Source organism: Lagopus muta, chromosome 23 (genome assembly GCF_023343835.1).
Source record: "Lagopus muta isolate bLagMut1 chromosome 23, bLagMut1 primary, whole genome shotgun sequence".
NCBI lineage: Eukaryota > Metazoa > Chordata > Aves > Galliformes > Phasianidae > Lagopus > Lagopus muta.
In genome coordinates, this window is record NC_064455.1 from 2748703 (window position 1) to 2767546 (window position 18844).

At 51.9% G+C, this 18844-nt stretch overlaps 1 protein-coding gene across 1 annotated transcript in view; it reads left to right on the forward strand.

The window, feature by feature from the left end:
• RUNX3 (RUNX family transcription factor 3) overlaps window positions 1-18844 on the forward strand; it is a 43965-nt gene that overhangs the window by 15566 nt on the left and 9555 nt on the right. The window contains exons 4-5 of the mRNA XM_048969172.1: window positions 3737-3841; window positions 16729-16893. Of these exons, the coding sequence (XP_048825129.1) occupies window positions 3737-3841; window positions 16729-16893 (270 nt within the window). The remainder of the gene's footprint in view (window positions 1-3736; window positions 3842-16728; window positions 16894-18844) is intronic.

An 18844-nucleotide genomic window follows, 5' to 3' on the forward strand; every position in this document is an offset into this window, starting at 1 on the left:
TAAAGAAAGCTCTCTATTTTTTTTTATTTAACGGCGTTTTTTTCGCAAACCGACGGAGGCGGCTGTGTTGCTGCAGGGTGTGCAGGGAGGAACCCCCCCAACCCCGGCTCCAAAGTGATTCCTCAATGGGTCGTTCGGGGCTGCGGCGGTGCTCCGCTCCTCCCTGAGATGTTCGGTTGGGGGAAGGGGCAAGAAAAAAAAACCTCATTGCGAAGCTTGCGTGTATTAAAGCAGCCCCTGGCCGGTGCGGGGCTGAAAGCCCCGATCTCAGTGCTGCGGAATTGAGGGAGATGCGGTGCGGTGTCGGAAGAGGGGGAGGCTCGTTGTTGGCTGATGGAAACGGGGCGGTGCGGTTCTCCTGGGAAGAGCGGTGTCCTGCGGGTGGGGTTGCGGGGAGATCTGTTCTTAACGCCGTGGGAGATGCGGGAGCCGGGCGGGAGAGGCGCACTTGTTTTCCCCGTGCTGTATGGGAAAGCAGAAGGGCGATGTTACCTTCTGGCTCTGTCGTTCAGCCCCGCACCGATCTCAAGGAATGGTTTGTGACAGCAAACCATCCAGGAAATGAATCTGTGCCATCTCCAGAGCAGGACGAATCCCCTGCAAACAGCTGGAAGGAAATCCTTCCCCCCTCCCAGCCGCGTCCTACCTGAATTCCCGACAGCGTCAATAGCATTTCAGCATTTCATCACCAATAAAGGCTGCAGACTGAGCCACTTAATTCACTCCGAAAAGGAGAGAAAAAAAGCAGAATGCTACACATTAATGGCCATCTGGTAGCATTTTCTCCATCTCTGGATGTACACATACGACGTCGGATATATTTTGACTTCTCTGCATTAATTAAAAGCAGTGATGTTAGGAATTATTTGCATGTAATAACTGTTTACTTGTTCCTCTTTATGAAACTTGAATAGTTTACATTCTTTCATACATTTCCTTTTTCCTGTTGGCTCCTTCTCCAAGTTGCCGTTTCTTTAAAAACTCCCCGCTTAACTGCTTGCAGGTTGATGGGCGGAAAATGTTTTTTCTTTTATGAATTAAGCTTTCATTTCTGCAATCAATTATTCCCTTCGGCTCTTTTCTTTCTGTTTTTTGTTGTTGTTTTCTTTTCTTTTTTTTCTTCCCTCGGCTCTGCCTTTGGTTGCATTGGGAACCTTCCTGCTCTGCTGTGCCGTGTTGGAAGCGAGCAGTTTCCACATCTCTCCTTCCTCCCTCTGGTCCTCATTGCACCTTGAGAAGGAGCAAAGATCGGGGCTGTTTTCTTCCCTTATTTCGGTCGGTGGTTGGGCTGTGCTCCCCCTCAAACCGAGGGGCTCTGAGGGGTATTTAATGCTCAGAATCGTTCCGGTTGGGTTTTTATCCCGGTTGCCGCTCTTACCTTCCTGTTTCATTCCTACAAGCCCGGCTCCGGCTTTGTTTCTATCGATGGAATTTAATGCCCGGTGTTTTGTTGGAGCAGAGCTCTGTGTGTCCGTTCGTGTAAATGCTGTGTGTGAAAACACCCAGGGGGTCACAGCGAGTTCTGTGCCCTCAAATCGGCCCCGGGAGGTTCTCGATTTGCGAACTTTGAACGGTTCTGGGCGTTGTGTTCGCACCGGGGGCAGAAGCAGGAGCAGATCCTTCCCCTCCCCATCGCCATCTGCATCTGTAGAACAAAAGGAAGGGACCTCGAGCACTTGGGGGGGTGGGGGGGATGTTCGCTGTGCTCCAACAGCCTGCCTTGCTGCTCGTACGGCGGTGTCCAAACGAAAGCCAGGGTTAGAGGGGGGGGGGTGGGGGGGTGCGGTGCCCCCCGGGGAGCCCCATTGAGGGGCCGGGGTGCGGGACGGAGCTGGAAGCGGCCGTCGGGGCCGGGAGCGGTGAATGGAGGTGGAGGAGGAGGAGGAGGAACGTCAGCCCGGGTTTCCCGAGAAGGAGAGAAATGAGTTCAAAACGGTGCTGAGTAATAATGGTCGTTTTCAATTCGTGGGAGGGATTTTTTGAGAGCCGGTAGAGAGGCAGGAGGGTCGCGGCCGTGGTTGTGTGAGAGGACGCCAAAAATGCGGGGAAAAGATCACCTGGAGGAGCATCCATTTAACGGCAACAACCAAAAATAAAAAGGAATAATAAATAAATCCGAGCCGGCAGAACCAGCACGGAGCTGCAGCTCTGCTCGGGGACTCGCAACCAACCGATGCCTTTCTCCACGTGGAAATACCTCCTAAAATCATGTTCCTTAATAACCCTTACCTTTACGCTCGGGTTCCACAGCTCCGCTCCCGTCGGCTTTTTTGCGGACGCGGTTTGTGCGGATCCCGGCGCTCCGGTGGGGCTGCGGAGCGCGTCCGAAATGAGGGGAGAAGGGGGGGAACTTGAGGGGGGGGGGGGGGACACAATTCCTCCTTATGTAGAGAATGAGCTGAAGGCGCTGCTTGGTGCTGTTCTGCGGGTTGGGATGTTTGCAGTGCCGCTTCTGCTGAGTGTTCTCAAGACGATAATAATAAGAATAGATGGAAGGAGAAATTATTATTATTGATTATTATTATTATCTCCTTCTAGCTATATGAACAGCCATTATTATTATTATTATTATTATTATTATTATTTGCTGTGGGTGTTCTCGGGTCCATCCTTAGCATCAAACGGTGGCTGGGATCTGAGAAACCTGAACCAGGGGAAGATGGAGCGGGGGAGGCTCTCCCTGCAGGGCTGAGGGCGATGCGTGGCTTCTTTTGGGGTGAATTCTGCTCACCCTTCAGCTCTGCAGCACCCGATGCCTTCGTGATCCTGCAGTGGGTGCTCAGGGGGGGGGCTCAGCTTGAGCTGCTCCCTTGCAGCCCCCGTGGACCCAGAGGGCTGCAGGTGCTGTAAGGTGCACAGGGTGGGAGCAGGGCAGGGTGGGGGGTGTATGGCTGCTGCTATCTTCCCATCCCCTCCCATTCTGCTGGGGCTGCGCTCCCGAACCTGGCTTTAGAGAGCATTTATTCCTTGCCTCCTCCTGTTTATGTATTTTTTCCCCATCATTATTATTTTTTTTTAATAATGAAAGTAACGAGCTTGGTGCTTGAATAGCATCACTGCAGCCCCCTATGATGATGTGTGGAATGTCTCCTGGCAGCAGGTTCCTGCTCCCTGCCTGCATGGGGATGGAGAGAGGGGCACAGGGACAGCATCTCCTAGGCTGGGGGTCACACAGGGGGGCGCTGCTCCTGGCTGAGTGAAGCTGGGCTGGGTTCAGTGCCCATTTATGCTGCAGCTTGGTGTGGCTTTACCCATCATCTGTCACACCTGCAGAGGTGCCTTGCTGGCATATTGCTCCTGAGGAGCGTCTTATGGGCACCAGGACCCAAACCTGGCCCTGGGGAAGGTGGGGAGTGAGGGGGGGTTGGGGTCCAGTGTCCAGTGCTGTGTTTTGGGGCCGAATTCCTGTGGGGGGAAAAAGGAATTGTCTGGGTGGGGAGGCACTGGTAGGCTGCTGTGGGTGGGAGGATTGATATGGGGACAAAGGGCTGTCCAGGAAGGTCAGGGCTGTTCTAAGCCAGTCCAGGCCTCTTTGTTGCAGCAGTGGAACCCTGGCAGAGCCAGCCAAGCTTTGTAGCTCAGCAATAACATCCCTGAAACGAAACGATGAGTGTTGGAGTTTGGTGTATGTGAATATTTATGTCTGAGCACGCTCCAGCAGGAGCGATTTGCTTTCAAAGGAACCAAACCCACGCGAATGTCCTCTTTTCTTATTTTTCCCTTTACCTTTGCTTAGGAAAAAGCTTCACCCTGACGATCACAGTGTTCACCAACCCCACCCAGGTCGCTACGTACCACCGAGCCATTAAAGTCACTGTAGATGGACCCCGGGAGCCACGACGTGAGTTCTGTGCTTTGTTTGGCATGGGAGGGATTTGGGGGTCCCAACAGCAGGAGGGATTGGGTTGCCAGCAGCCTGAGCTCTCCTCATTCATAGGGGAAGGACACAGCTTCGTTAGCAGCATGGAGCTAACGAGGTGCTGGTGCACTGGGGGTGTGCAGGGTGTTGCAGGTTGGGGGTGTTGAGGTGGAATTGCTGCTCCCCAATCCCACAGGCTGCCCCGTGCCTCCTGCCTGCCTGTGGGGCATCTGCTGCTTGCTGTCAGTTTTACTTTCAGGTTGCACAGCCTGGCAGCGTGGTGGAGAATGAGAAAAAACAAGCAGGCAGCTCAACTGCAGAACCACCCCTCTGTGTGATTGGGGTGCAGGCAGTGGGGCTCTGTGTTCCATTTGTGGGGTCGGGGTGGTTGGAGCTCCCCACTCTCAGAGGGGTTGGGAGTGAGCAGCACTCTGTGTGCCCTCATCCCGGCCCCGCCAACCTCCTGCTCACCCAGCACCACCCCGGGGACATAAAGCACAGTTTATTCACTTTGCGTGTAAAGCTGTCGGTGCCCAAATGGAAGGGAAGCAGTTTGATCCCTTCTAAACATGCTTCAGAAAACATTTTCTGTTGATGCTGTCACTGGGCCATCGGCACCCCTTGATGTCAGGCCAGGTTGAGGCTGTTCCCTCTGTAAGAGGGTTTTATTTGCATTGCTGCTTCTTGATTTTTTTTTTTCCTCTCCTTTTTCTTTCTTTTTCTTTCTTTTAATTATTTTTGTCTTTGCTCGTTTTTAATTTTGGAGCCTGGGGTGTTGGGGGGTCCGTTGTGAGCCTGCAGGGTTGAGATGCTTGTTTGCAAAGCTGGCACCCAGGATGCGCAGCGCTGCTGGGTTTGGGTCGGTTGGTTCTTAGAACCAAAGCACAGCCCTGCAGGTGGAGGGTATTGCAGGTCGTGGTGGGTGCTGTAGAACCCGAGGACAGGCAGTGTGGAATTGCACAACACCTCCAGCTCAGGAATAGAAACCAAGCAGGCCTCCTGACTCCTGCTCAGCCCCTTATCTGCTGCATCAGATTGCCTTTCTAATAATAATAATCATCATCACCATCACAGGGAATATATAAATAATAATACACGGTGAGATAGTTACTACTCTTAGCATTTGGTTTGCTCTGATTTCACCGATACTCCGCGCTCACCAAACCCCAGCTGAATCACAGCTGCTCCTCCTCCTGCATTTCAACACACGGGCCAGCCGCCGCCGATCTTTAATTTAAAGGCTCTGATATGGAGGCACACTGGGCAGGAGCTGTGGGTTTGAGCTGTGGGTTTTGAGCTGTGGGCAAGCTCTCCCGGCTCTGTTTGCGTTGGTGCCGTGCCTTCGTTTGGCACAATTAGCCAAAACCTGCCATGGAGCAGCCTGCCCTGCCTCTCGCTTGGTTTGCCTGAGGGATGCTGTCCTGGGATGCAAGGTCAGCGCTTTGCTGCTGTGCTTTTGGCTTTTTCTGATCTGCATACCTGTGCTGGAGATGTCGGCTCCTTAAGGAGGTCTGCGTGGTGTTCACGTGTCGGTTGTGCTTTTGTCTTGTGGGTTAATTGCATAGAGTGGCTGAGGTTGGAGTTGACTGTAGAGACCACCCAGTTCCAGCCCCCACCATGGGCTGGGTGCCCCCATGAGCTCAGTCTGCACAGGACCCCATCCCTGTGCCCCCACAGATTGATGACCTGAGCAGTTTAGGCCTAAGTTGTCTTTTGTAGGGCTTTTTTGGGTCTCCTTTTCAGAAGATTGTAAACTTGTAGGCAGAAAAGGGAATTCACCTATGTTCAATTTGAGCCATGTTTGGTGAAAATCCAGTCTATGGTGGGGAGATGGGGGGTAGTTTTCTCCTTTCATTATACTCATTGCTTTGCATTTTTGAATGAACCTGCCACTAAAACTAAAACAAAAAATCCTTTTGCCCCTCCCTTCCTCCCCATCCATCCGTGTGCAGCTCAGCGATGTGGAACTGCTGCCTGCAGAGTGGTTTGGGCTGGAGATGTCAGAGGTGGTTTTCTGGCCCGGCTGCCACTGGGGGGCTCTGGCACAGCACCCTCTGCTCAGCACTGCTCACCTGGAGGAGCCCCAGGGCTTTGGCTGAGCACCAAGGCTTCCATTGCCCTCCCTGCTCAGCTTTGGGAGGTGAGAGCAGCCAGCAGGGCTTGTGGTTATTTGTATGGTGCAAGTACTTCATAGATGAGTGTATCTGTGTAGATGTGCAACGTGCATATAGGTGACAATGTGCTTTTTGGCCCTTCTTGGCAGCAGTGTCACAAATGAGAGGGACGTGGACGTTGGGTGCAGGAGCAGCGTTGGGACTGGGGAGGGGTTGTTGTGACCGTGCAGAAAAGCATCCTTCATATGGAAAGAATTGGCCATTTGTCTTGGGATCCTGGGAAAGCCCTGGGCATCATCTTCTCAGATGCAGTGAAATTCTTCCAGCAAATGTTCTCGTGGGGTTTTTGGCCAGAACCGTGACTCCTCTCCGTGCCCCACCTCTGAGCTTCCCATTCATCTTCCACCCCTGTCCCATCGCTTCATCTCAGCCCTTGAGCAACTCTTTTCACTAAAGCTGTGCCCAGAAAACATCTGAGGAGTTGGAGATCAAGTTGAGTTGGGTGAGAAATGATGGCAAACCAGGCTGCAGCTGGAGCTCATGGCAGGGCTGGGGGGCACCAGGCTGGGCGCTGGGACCCACGGCTCTGAGCCCACAGAGTCCTATGAACTCCCAGCGCTGCCTTGGCCCCGCTGCCTTTGCTCCATTCTTTCTCTTGCACCCTGCTTTGCTGCGGGTTTGATCTGCAGAGGACATCTTTATTTTTGTGGAGTTGACACCTTAGCTCTAAACAAATGGCGTGTCAGGTGCCGAGTGTTGACATACTCTGTGCAAACAGGAAGTAATAAAATATTTGAGCTTCCTGTGGAATTTCCTTCTCTCCCCCCCCCTCTCTGCAGCTCTCCATTTAGCAGAAACCCGACTTTGCTGCACTGCAGTCCTCGTGCAGAGGCTCTCCCACCCACAGGAGGCAGAACGTGGAGGAAGGAATAGCTGGGAGCTATGCAGGGCTGTTTAGTCTATTCCTGGATAAATGAGAGCATCTCCAGGGCCTCCCCTCACACCTCTCTGTTGGCTGCCTTCCCTTTCCCCTTCCTCCAGCTCTGTCCTCCTCCTCGCTGTCACTTCTTGCCAAACCTTTCCACTTCCTCCTCTCCTCCCCTCTCCTGCCCATCTCCTGGGAACTCTTTGCAAGCTCCTGCTTTCTTCCTTCCAGTGTCTTTTCTAATATTTTTTTTTTGCTGCTGTTTACCCTTTCTTAACACCCATTCCCCCAGCTTTTTACAGCGCTTTCAGCCCTTAACCCCATGCTTTCCCTTCCTACCCCATCCTGACCACCATGGTGAGGAGTGAGGAGAACCCAAGCAGAATGGATCACCCAGCACACACGTGTGCAGCTGTGTCACCAGGAGCACACCCATCCTCAGGCTGTGCGTGCTGGAGAGGTGGGGATGCTCAGAGCCCTCTGCTTCCCTGCTGAATGCTGGACCACTTGGTAGAAGGTCAGGAGAAGCTGGGGGATGGAGATGTGTTCTATTTATTATTATTATTATTTTATTTAATCCCTCCCCCAGCAAAAAGCACGTAGGGATGGAGCAGGGTGCTCCATCCACCCTGGGCACCCATGTGCTTTTTGCTCTGCAGCTTCATGCTCTCTTCTCCTGCACTGATGGGCAGGAAAGCGAGGACAGGCAGGGCAACACATGGGGCTCCCTCATCCTACTGACCCCAGTACACTGTGGGGCCATGCTGGATGTGTGCACTGACAGCTCTGAACACAAGGGATGGGCTGCAGCCTCAGCCCCAGCTCCCCACACGCCCGTAGCTTCTCACCTCCCACGTTTCTGAGCCATTTCCAAGAACGCTGGGTTTTTCTTTGATGTTCTCAAGAGCCTGGCTGAGGGTTTCCCTTCCCTGCCTGTCCCCTGTGTGCGACGTCAGGCTGAGCTGCAGCCCAGCCACGTGCTCTCAGCTGCGAAATGGAAAGCTTGTAGTCTGCAGGGGGTGAAAACCCTCCTTCCTGCCCCTTCTCTGTGCCTGAGCGAGGTGTTGGTGGAGGTGTTGGTGACCCAGGAGGGGGGGGTTGGGGGTGTGAGGTTGTACTCCAGCAGCCCATGCGTTGAGGGGCTCATGGCTGCAGGCAGAGGTGGGGAAAAAGGTCCCCCAAAATAGAGGAAAGGCTGAGCTGGGAATGGGGAGGATCTGCCCAAAGGGGCAGTGGGTGCCTCCAGCCCCATTTCTTCTAGCGGTGGTAACAGCGCACACCAAGCTGCCCCAAAAACACCACCCACCCTGGGAAGCCCCTTTGGTGCTTTTCTTATTTATTGTCTCCCAAGATCTGAATTTTTTTTTTCTTTTCCAAATTCTGGTGAATCTGTTCTGAGGGGTTTTGCCTTTGATTCTCAGTGAGTCCTCCAGTTTGAGGCAGGGAGGAGGAGGGTGTCTGGGGCTGTGCTGGTGAGGACAGCCATCCCACATCCCCCCCAACCCCCATCCCCACAGCTGCAGAGGAGTCAGATTTGCATCTAGAGACAGCAAAACCAGCAGCCTGCTTGACTCAGGAAAGGGAAGCAATGCTCTTCATTAGAATAAGCTCTCTGTAGAGACCCCAGTGTGATGGTAACAACTTGAGCTGCCAGGTGTCCCTATAGGATGTGCTGCCCTAAGCTGAGCCCCTGTCCCCCCACATCTGGGGCTGTGGGTGCACCCCTTGTGTTGCCTTATGCTGGGGCATAGCTGCATTGTGCCAAGCTGACTCTTTACACCCTATCTTCGTGCCTTCATGGCTTAAATGCCATAAGAAGTACAAAACTGCAATAATCGTACAGTGGAGGTGGTTGTTTGTGTGCTGACTTCTAGTTTTTGAAGTCTGGTGAAATTTCTGACTCTTTGGCAGTTCCTTTAACAAAGAGCATCTCTTTGGGACTTCCCTTTATCCAGGCAAAAAAGAGAAGCAGAAGGAAAAAAAAAAAAGAGGGAAAGATCATCCAGGAACGTTCTGATTACCTCTGAGAAATGCAGATTGCTTCTCTGCTTGCATTTAGGCTGGGCTGTGAGCTGGGTTGTACGACTGCAGATCTTTATCTTGGCAAAGAGGGTTTCTCATGGGGATGCGTGAAACTTGAATTTGAGCTGTCCTTGCATTGCCAGCCAGGCTTGTTGCTGAACTGCTCCCATGGGGTGATAGTTTGGGGTATTCTGAGGGCCTTTTGTGTTTTTCCTCTGCTCCTCCTTAGCAAAATATAAATGAACAAATGTTTCCCAGTTTATCTGGGAACTGTTTAAATAATAATAATAATAATAATAATGGACAAAGCAGAAATATAAAAGAGGAGAAAAAAAATAGATGACCTCAACGCTTCTGGGGCAGTTCTTTGCCTACTGTAAAATCGCTTTAATTTGTTCTAATTTCAAGCGCGGTGCTTAAGCTGTGCCAATTTCCCACCTCTCCTGACCCTGGGGAGGAAGAGGAGGAAATCCTTAGTGACCATTTCCTGCTTCCACTCTGACCCTGGGTGCGTGGCGGCCGCCTGGTGCTGCCTCTGCTCCATTCCTGGTGGGGTTTTTGGCTCTCTATTCCCACCCCCTCCCAACCTGGAGGAGCAGAAGGGGCTCTGGGCACGTTGTGGCATTGGTGGAGAGCCCCTTTTTGCCTCTTCAAGTGGAGAAACATGAAAGCAGGCGCTGGGCTGATGGCAGCACAGTGGTGTGTGTCCCAAAGGCTCTCCCAGTGCCCCCTCCTTTGGGGCTGTGCTGGGGGTGCAAGGAATCAGTGCAAAGCTCCAAGCTGCCGAGTTCATGCAGGAGTCCCTGCAGATCAGTACTTGCTGTGGAGCAGGGTTTCTCTGTTTGTATTCCCATTGCTAATGTGTTTTGATCCCAGCGGGTAAATCCGAACCCTTTGGTATCTGCTGAGACCATCCAGGGCATTGTTTTCTTGCAGAGGCAGTTCGGGACTGCTGTTGATACATGCATGGCAGGCAATTATGTTAAACTACCTCCTCTAATTTCTTATAGGCACTGCTACCCTGTTAACCCCTTCTGGGCAAAGGCACGAGTCAGGGTTCAGCTCGAGGGGTGGCAAACACTGAGTGGAGCACTGCAGGGACCTCAGCCCTCCCAGGAGGGCAATGTCCCCCGGCTGCAGGTTTGCATCACCCATTCCTGTAACCCAGGCCTTGAAAGAAGCAATAACAAAGCAACCCAAATTACACGGGCTCCGGTAAATTGGCTCCTCTAATTATTTTATTTGCTGCATGTAGTGCGTTCCACCTCTGCTTTTATAATCACCCGGCGCATAATAACTGCAAAATCATTTCACTTAAAAACGACCGATATTTTCTAAGCAAAGCAGCATCGGGAGGCAGAGCAGGGAAATTATTTTTTGCTCCTGGTGTACAAAGAATCTTTGTTGAGATTGGTTGCAACACCTCCTGCTTTTGATGGCTTCGGAAAACCCCAGGCTGTAGGAGAGCATAACCTGATTCTGCTCCGGGTTTGCGAAAGACAGAAAGGATTGGGATTGGAGATGAGGGCATCGATATTGAATTTGGAAGAGATTGTAGGAGAGCAGAAGGAGCATCTGATGAATGGGGAATGTTTGGGGAGCAGAGGTGTGGTGAAGGATGCTTCCAGAAGCATCGGTGGTGGTTCAGATGTGTGCAGGGATTGTACAGATAAATAGCAAAATGCATTTCTGCTGGATGTGGCTGTGTGAGTCCATGCTAAGAGATGAGCTGGGATGGGGCAGGAGGGGATGTGTGTGTTGGGACACACGAGGACCAAAGAGGAGTGTTTGTATTGAGGATGCTGTGAACTTTGCAAAGGGGTGAAGGAGTGGGAGCACAGTGTGGACATGGGGGCTGTTGGTGAGGATGGTTGAGCTGTGTGTTTATTGACACAGTGCAGCCCTGCTCCCCATGGGCAGGATTTGGGCAGGATTTGCAAGCTCAGGAGGACAGCGCAAAGGGTTGGCGATTGAAAAGAAAGTCAGTGCTAAAAGGCAAGTTTCATTTCAGGGAAGATAGCAGCTGAAGGACCCAAACTATCAAACAAAACCACAAGATCGCATCAGATATCGGGGCAGGACACGTCTCGTTTCTCCCTCTCAAAGGGTTTATCAGCACAACCAATCGTTTCAATGATGTGGCAGAGGAAGGAAGAGGATTTGACTCAGAGTGAGATGAAATTGAGTTCCTAAGACCCCACTCTCCACTGACCCATCACCTGTTCTGAAATCTGGCAGAGATAAATCATATCCTGCAGCGGAAGGGGCTTCGATGCTGTTTTGTATGATTTTATCTTTACTCTTTCCAGCGAATCTATGCACCAAGTGGTAGAGAGAGGAGCAGCCAGAAATGAGGGGCAGCCCGGTGCTGCAGGCTCCAAGTCATGGCACCAGGGATGTTGGCAGCGGGATGCAGCCCAAGCTGTGCTTCCCTGTCAGGGCTGCTGGTGTGGGAACACAGCTCTGCTGCTGTTTCCCTGGAGGAGCACTGTGCAGAGCATTAAGGGAGCCACGCAGGTAACGTTGCTTTGGGGCTCTCACGGTGTTGCATTGAGAGTGTTGGCAAAGCTCGACAGGAGCTGTAATTATCCAACATACCAGCCAGTCTCTGGAGATGGAGCTCAGAGTTCAGTCCTGGGATTGGGGGATATTAGCATTCAAATGTCAGGGCTCTGCTCCAGCTCTGTCCTAGGGCAAAGGGGAAACCCAAGGCTCAGTATCCTCAAACCTTGGGAAAGTTTGGATCTGATCTGTGTGGTGTTATTGGGAGTGCAGGACCGGCTGGGGAGAGCTGCTGCATCCAGTCGGCTGCTGCCTGGCCCTGCAGCATCAGGCACATCTCGTATGCATTAGCTGTAACACTGCACATTCCTTGCACGGATTTGAACCCAGCAGATGATCCTCCCTGTCCAGGGCACAGTATCCTAATCCTAACCAGTGTCACCCAAAGGAATTTGATGTGCTTGCCCTAATGGAACAGGTTATTAGATGGGAAAAACCAGCCATACGGGTACCACACAGGTTCCATTTCGAATTGTTAGATAGCAGGCATTAACTCACTGCCTGCTGCAAACTGGCAGAACTCCACTGATCTGTGCGCTGACAGCTAATGTATGCACTTGGAAATCTGATCTCAGACTCGACTGAGGCAATACCAGCTGGATGTGCTTGAGATCTGTCTGCTTCCTCCCCAGCACCCAGCCTTGAAATCTTTGAATTGGGGTTTTTTTGCCTAATTCCGTGAGAACTGGATGGCAGCCCATAGCTGAGCTCTGCCTTCCTGGAAGTGGGAGCAGAAGCAGAGAGGGAGGGTGGTGGGGTTTTGTTTTGTTTTGCTTTTTGCACCTTGCTATGAAAGCTGCAGGATTTCCCACAAACGTGCCGGGTGAAGTTTTCAGTTCTTCAGTCAAGACCTTTAAATCCCTCCTGATCCACCCTGCAGCCTCAGAGCCAGATTTTTCTCAGGGGTGTTTAAGGATGGGAAGACCTGGTGAACTTTACCCTGTCTGCTGCTGAGATTCCCACCAGCTTTACCAGCACAGCAAAGTGTTTCAATACCTTTGCACATCCAGACAGGATCAGTCCTCCTGTGCAAACCCTAGGAGTGGGGAGCCCATGTCCCTCAGGGGTCCATACTAAACCTGCACAGAGATTTGGGAGTGATGCTCCTTTCAACCTGACCATGAGCCGCAGCTCCTGCATCGTTAGGAGCTGCTGGAAGTCCCATCCAAGATTTGTTTTCCTCTCAGAGGGCTGAGTTTGGGGGTGTGCTGGTGTCAGCAGGGCTCCAAAGCACGATGGGGTTTATCGGAAGCTGTGTGCTTGCGTGGCCTCCTGTCACGGGGTGGGCAGGGAGAGAGGCAGAGGCGAAGCCAAGGGACCAACCCACAAGTGAGAGGAGATTAGGGGCTTGCAAACCAGCTAATCAATACCAGCCTGCATATAATGAACATCTCTCCCACTGCTGCAGCTTCAGACAGTAAAAACCCACTGTAAGTGCAACGTATCTCCGTGCTTCCTGCCAGCTGGCTGTGAGCCAGCGTGTTTTCTTCAAAAAGAGGGATATTTATTTTCAGCCTTTTAGAGGCAGCCAATTCATCTCGGACCACCACTGGCTAAAAAAGCTTTAGAAATTAGCAGCTTCTTTTTCTTTTTCTTTTTTTTTTTTTTTTAAATTTTCTCCCTTAAATATTATTTTCCTTTCGTTGTTGGAGTCGGTGTAAATCCTCTGCGTTGCGACACTGCCCTGCTCTCAAAGCTGGAGGAAGACAGTAGCAGCAGTGTCTCATGAAAGCCAGAGGAAACCAAAGCAGAGCCTCGCCGTGACTGATTCTCTTTCCAAATGGCGTAAGCAGGCCGACTTCAGGCATGTGAATAATGAGTTATCTGTGCTTGACTTTGTTAGGCAGCAGAAGAGATGGTCTCTGCGAACGTTTTCCTCTTTTCCTCTTAGCAGTGGGCTGGTGCTGCTGCTCACCAGGGCTCTGTGGAGCTCCCCGTCCTCTTCTCCCATCCTTTGGTGGCTGTGTGCTTCTTGGCTGGGCATTTCCCATGGCGAGCCTCGAGCTGGAGTTATGGGTGAGGGCTGGAGGGGCACTCACCTCCTGCACTGTAGGTATGCAAAGATGAAACCTCTGAGCCCTGTGCTGCGAGGGACAGCCCTGATGTTCCCATAACGCAGGTGCTTCTCATGTGGCTCGTTCCCAGAGCTCATGCTGGGACTTGAGGCTCAGACTGGGAAAAAATTCAACCCTCTGTAAAGGATTGGAGCATCTCTCCAAAGTACCTCTTTTGAGGGCTTCGGGAGGGATGTGAAAGGTGTTTTTGTGCACTGAGATGGAGTTTTATCCGCTGCTGGTTGCTTTCTTCCAGTCCATTCTCGTGGACGCGTAGAGGCTGAGCTGTTAGGCTGCATGGCTGCTCCTTGGTTGGGCTGCAGAGAAAGGAAGCAGGTGGGTGCTGGTGGCCGTGCTGGGCCTTGCAGTGCAGGTGGCTGTGCTGGTGGGCACGCAGTGGGCTCTACAGCTGCTGGAGCTCAGCTGGAGTAACCACAGCACATCCCAGCTGAGGCGTTCTGCCCTGGCCGTGCTACTGTCTCCTGGTTCTCATCTCCTCCTCAGTGGAGTAAAGGAAATGATCTGCAAATGCGTGTGTTAATGAACAGCCCCCACTCTGAGCTGAAATGCTCTGTGCTTCCTTTGCTCCAGCTTGCTGCCAGTGCTTCACAGCAAGACGCCCGGGGAGGGACAAGCCACTTCCCACCATCTGCTCCCCTTCCTCTGGTAGCACAGGGCTGCACTCTGCCCAGCCCCTGCCTCTCCTGGCCATGGCTCCATCTGCCCCCACATGTAGAGAAACCCAGGGCTGGGCTCCCCAGCATCTGTATTGGGCCAAAACCAATTGAGCAGCACTGACAGTTTGGTATCATTCACGCTATGAAGGTCCTGGAGTCCCTTTTCTACTTTTGGTCAGCTTTGTATTTGCATCTGGGGAAGCAGGGTGCTTTGCTGGGCGCTGCAGACACCCCTGCATCCACGAGAGGTTGCTCTGTTGGCAAGTAGAGTAGGGTCTGTTTGGTGTTTGGAATCTTTCAGTGCAGAAGCATGCCTTTAAATCAGCTTGGAGGGCCTGAGCTTCGGTGCAGCGCTGGCTTTTTGCTGTCAGCTTTCCAAGAAAAAACCCCAAACTTCCAGGATGCACCCTATTACTGGCCTAAGTGTCACAGCTCTCCCAGCTGGGAGGTGTTTGGTGGGATTGCTTGTTTGCTGGGCTGATGCAGATCGCGTTCTTACGCCAGGATTTGAGGTGGTCTGTCCAAATTTGCACGTCATCACGCTGAGTATCAGCGTTAAATGATTCAGGGCGCTGAAGCCTCCTCTGACTGATTTCTTGGGTTGAGGTCTGACGCTGTTTGAAGTCAATTGAAAATCCACCCACTGACTTCAGGAGGCTTTGAGTCAGTCCCTGGGTTAAGCTCGAAACCACCTTCCTTTTCTCTAAGGTATGAGCTATTGTTCATTTGACGGCACTGGTTTCCTCTACATGTCAGCTGTGGGCAGATGGGGAAGGGCTTTTAATGAAGCCAACCGCTGCAGAAATAAAAAAGCTCAGGTTGTTCTGATGAAAGAAACCCATTAATAGCAATTCTCTCTTGCGTGACAAAGTCTGACGTCCCCAGCTCTCAGTGACAAGCAGCAGGAAATGCTGGGGAGACAGCTTGTACCGAGCAGGGCTGGTAGTCCGTGGGGCTGCTGGTTTTTAACTCATTCGCTTCCTTTTTCTGTACAACACAGTGCTGTCCCAGCTCAGCCCCATGGATGGAGGTAGGCATGGACAACACGCACTGGGGAGGGCCTGGGGAAGCTGGCCAGGGTGTGAGCCCCACTGCTGCTCACCTCCTACACCAACCCCAGTGTTTGCTTTGGCTTACATCCACATCAAGTTTTCTACATTATTTTTTATCAAGACAGCCTTAGGTTTGGTGTTTTTTTTTTGCCTGCACACAAACCCTGTTCCAAAGGACACTGCTGTTTACTGGAGGCAGCACAGGGACTGCAGTGCAGCACAGCGTGGCTGCGTGAAGCCCTTGGTTCAGTCGTGCAGCTGAATAATGCTCAAATGCATTAACAACATCACTTGATTTACACTTCAGGGTTTTCTGTCATGTCCCAAATACTGCTGCAGGATGGGATTTTGGCTGAGGTAGGGGCAGATAATTACATTTCCATTGAATTTCTGTGCAGCTTCGTCTTCGCAGTCCTTTTGGCTCCTCTGTGAAGTTATGCCTGAGAGAAGTGCTAGAGGAAAAACTTATTTCCACCTATTTTTCTTCTTGTGCGTTCAGATGAGATGTGGCCCGAGCAAGACACCTCATTGCACACCCATCTCTTCCCCATATGCTCCTTATGTCTCCCAGGACCCTCCAATAACATGGAGATGCCTGAGGTCTTGGGGCACAGGGAGATGAGATTCTGGTGAGGATTTGAGGTTTCCTTGGTTTACTTCACACAGTAAACCAAGCAGGGAATTGCGTTTTCAGAATACCACCAGGTTTTCCTTTCTGCTGGGAGCCCTTTTGGAGCATCTTGCTCTGTGGCATCAGCACATTGGCACTGGGGCTGGAGCTGTGCATGGGAACAACGTGGGGACATCAGAGAGCAGGGCTGGAGCTGATGCTGGAGTCAGGGCTGAGCTTCCCAGAGGCTCCACAAGCCTGGGAGCGCATCCCAAGCCAATCAGAGGCAAGATGGGGAGATACCAGATGCCAGGCTGAAGGAGGGGAAAGTCTGGGGACCTTCTGTGACTTTGCTATGAGCTGACACCGTGCTCACGCCAAGCAGATGTGGGGCCCTTCAGCTTCGTGCGGCTGTAACTGAGGCTGGAATTCAGCCCAGGGAGAGCGAAGCCGTTCGGCAATGATTAATGTAGTAAAATGGGAAAGTTATGTATCAAGTGTATTTCATGCGCCTCTTGCCTCAGGCCTATTAGCATAAATTTAATAATTATTATTGCCCCGTTCCAGCAGCTGCTACCTAAGGAGCTGGGAGCTCTTTGCAAATGCTCGTTAGCTGCTGCTTTAGGGCTGGGAGAAGAGGAACAGAGCGAAGCAAAGCGGTGCCATGGGCAGAGCAGGGCAGGGGCTGCTGTGGGACAAGGGGCTGTCCTGGGTGCATGGAGGAAATGCTGTACAAAACACAACCAAGCATTTCCCTCACTGATTCCCCAGTTGTGGAGGCAGGGGGCTCCTGCTGTGCTCCACCCACCAAAGGGGAACGGGTTGGACACCATCCTCTCTTATCACCTTCCAGGGCACAGACAAAAGCTAGAAGACCAAACCAAACCCTTTGCTGACCGCTACGGGGAACTGGAGCGGCTGCGTCAGTCCATGAGGGTCACCCCCACAACACCCAGCCCCCGTGGATCCCTCAGCACCCCGAGCCACTTCGGGTCGCAGGCTCAGACTCCTATCCAAGGTAAGGCTGGCGTGCATCTCCAAGGTTGGGGTTGGGATTTTGTTCCTGGGAGCCTCCTCACACCCATGGGGTGAGCAGATGGCTGCTGAGCTGCACGCTCCAGTGGTTTCACCCAGTAAAACCAAGCAGTTCCAGTCGGAATGCTGGGAGAGCAAAGCAATGTGCTTGGAATCCAGTCACTCCTTTGATATGAAGGCGCTGTGCAGACGGTTAAGCATCAACTATAAAGGGTGTATTGCACTTTACATGCTAATCCAAATGGTTTCTTATCTTGTTGAGCTGTGTTGATGCCAAGCCCAGCAATCCACCGCCTTGTTCCAGCCTCATTCCCCACATGTATGCACACCTGCATGGGCGCACGCGCAGCCTTTGCTCTTCCCATCAGTGCTATCAGTGGCACTGAGCCCTCAGGTGTTCCGTGTGTCTGCCTGGCAGCTACCAGGAAAGAGGTTGGGGCTGCAGCCTGCCCATCCTGTGTGCTGGAGTTTCGTCCCCAAGGTGTAGGCGCTGCATGTGAAGCGATCTGGCTGCTTTGCTGCACTGCTCGGCACCGCTGTAATTAAGAGAGCTGTTCTCTCATCTGCACAGTAGCCCCGAGTTCCCTCCCGTGTGTTTTTAATCGTGGTGTTGCTTTCCTTTGAGAATCTGCAGAAGTACAAGCAGAGATCTATGGGGTATTATTGAAGCGATGCGGGCTTTGAGTTTTGGTGTGAAATCGTCTCCCTTGGAAGGGTTGGGGCTGAAAGTCTCAAAAGCCCCAGAGCTGCGCTTTCAGAAGTGATGTAGATGTTTGATGACCTCAGTTTTGTTGGCCAGGGGGTTGGCAGAGGCACCAAGATATGTTAGAAAATGTCACCTGAATTGTAAAAGCCGATTAGGGTTTTCCTCCCAACTCCAAATGACAATGAAAGTTTAATTTATTTCTCAGTCTATGCTTGGAATTTCCAATGATAGCAGCGCGGTTTACGAGAAGAACATTTTGTGTAGGATTATCACTTGATTTTTGTTTAAAAGAAGAGAGGCTGAGTTTTATAGACTCATCTCATTGGCTGTACAATAGAGATTCTTTGGAGGAGGCTGGGAGGGAATAGTTTAAATTAGCACAGTCCCTTGTAGTGCCAGAAACCCAGAGAGCATCATTTGGAGCAAAGAATCAGGTGATGACACAAATGCAGAAAGAAAAATGGAACGGGCCACGAGTCACCGCCTGGGCCAGATTCCCAAATGTCAGTGACAGCAGGAGTGGAGACGCACAGAATTAGCCCATCCCAAATGGTTCCTGCAGAGCACATCCAAAGGAGGACCAGGAATGCTGCAAAGCTGCGCTTCGTGCGCGCTCCGCTCTCGGCTCTGCTGCTTCCAAATTGGAGGAACCGTCTTAAAAACCAGGAGCAGAATCGACTCGAGTGATTTTAATCTCAGCCTTTTGACACAGCGCTGGCTATAACCAAGCAGAATAATAATCATTAAAAAAAAAACCCAGCCCTCTTGCTCTCACACACACAGCTTATTCACAAAGATCGTAATTTTTACCCGAGCAAGTGGAGGCTGCCCCATGCCAAGAACAACACGGGAGTTAACAGGCCTGTAATTCTCACGACTTGGCACATTCTCAGGTAACACACACGAGAAGCTGATTAGCAAAAGCATAACGAGATGCTGGTTAGGAGGGATGGATGAGGCAGGCTGAAGTTTACCAGTCCCTGCTGTCTCTCACTGGGTGCTGCAGGTCCTCCTGTCCCCATCCTCTGTAACCTGGTGACCTCCCGGTTCTGCTGACCCAGTGCACTGTGTGAGCGATCCCTGATCTGCTTGTGGCCAAACTGATGAGCTGGAATGCTCCAAATAGCCTCAGCCACCGAGGGGCAAGCAGAGCCTGGGTCCTCAAGCAGGGCACGTGGAGGTTGCGAGGCAGAAAGGAGCTCAGGAGATGGGGTTTGTCCGCTGAGGT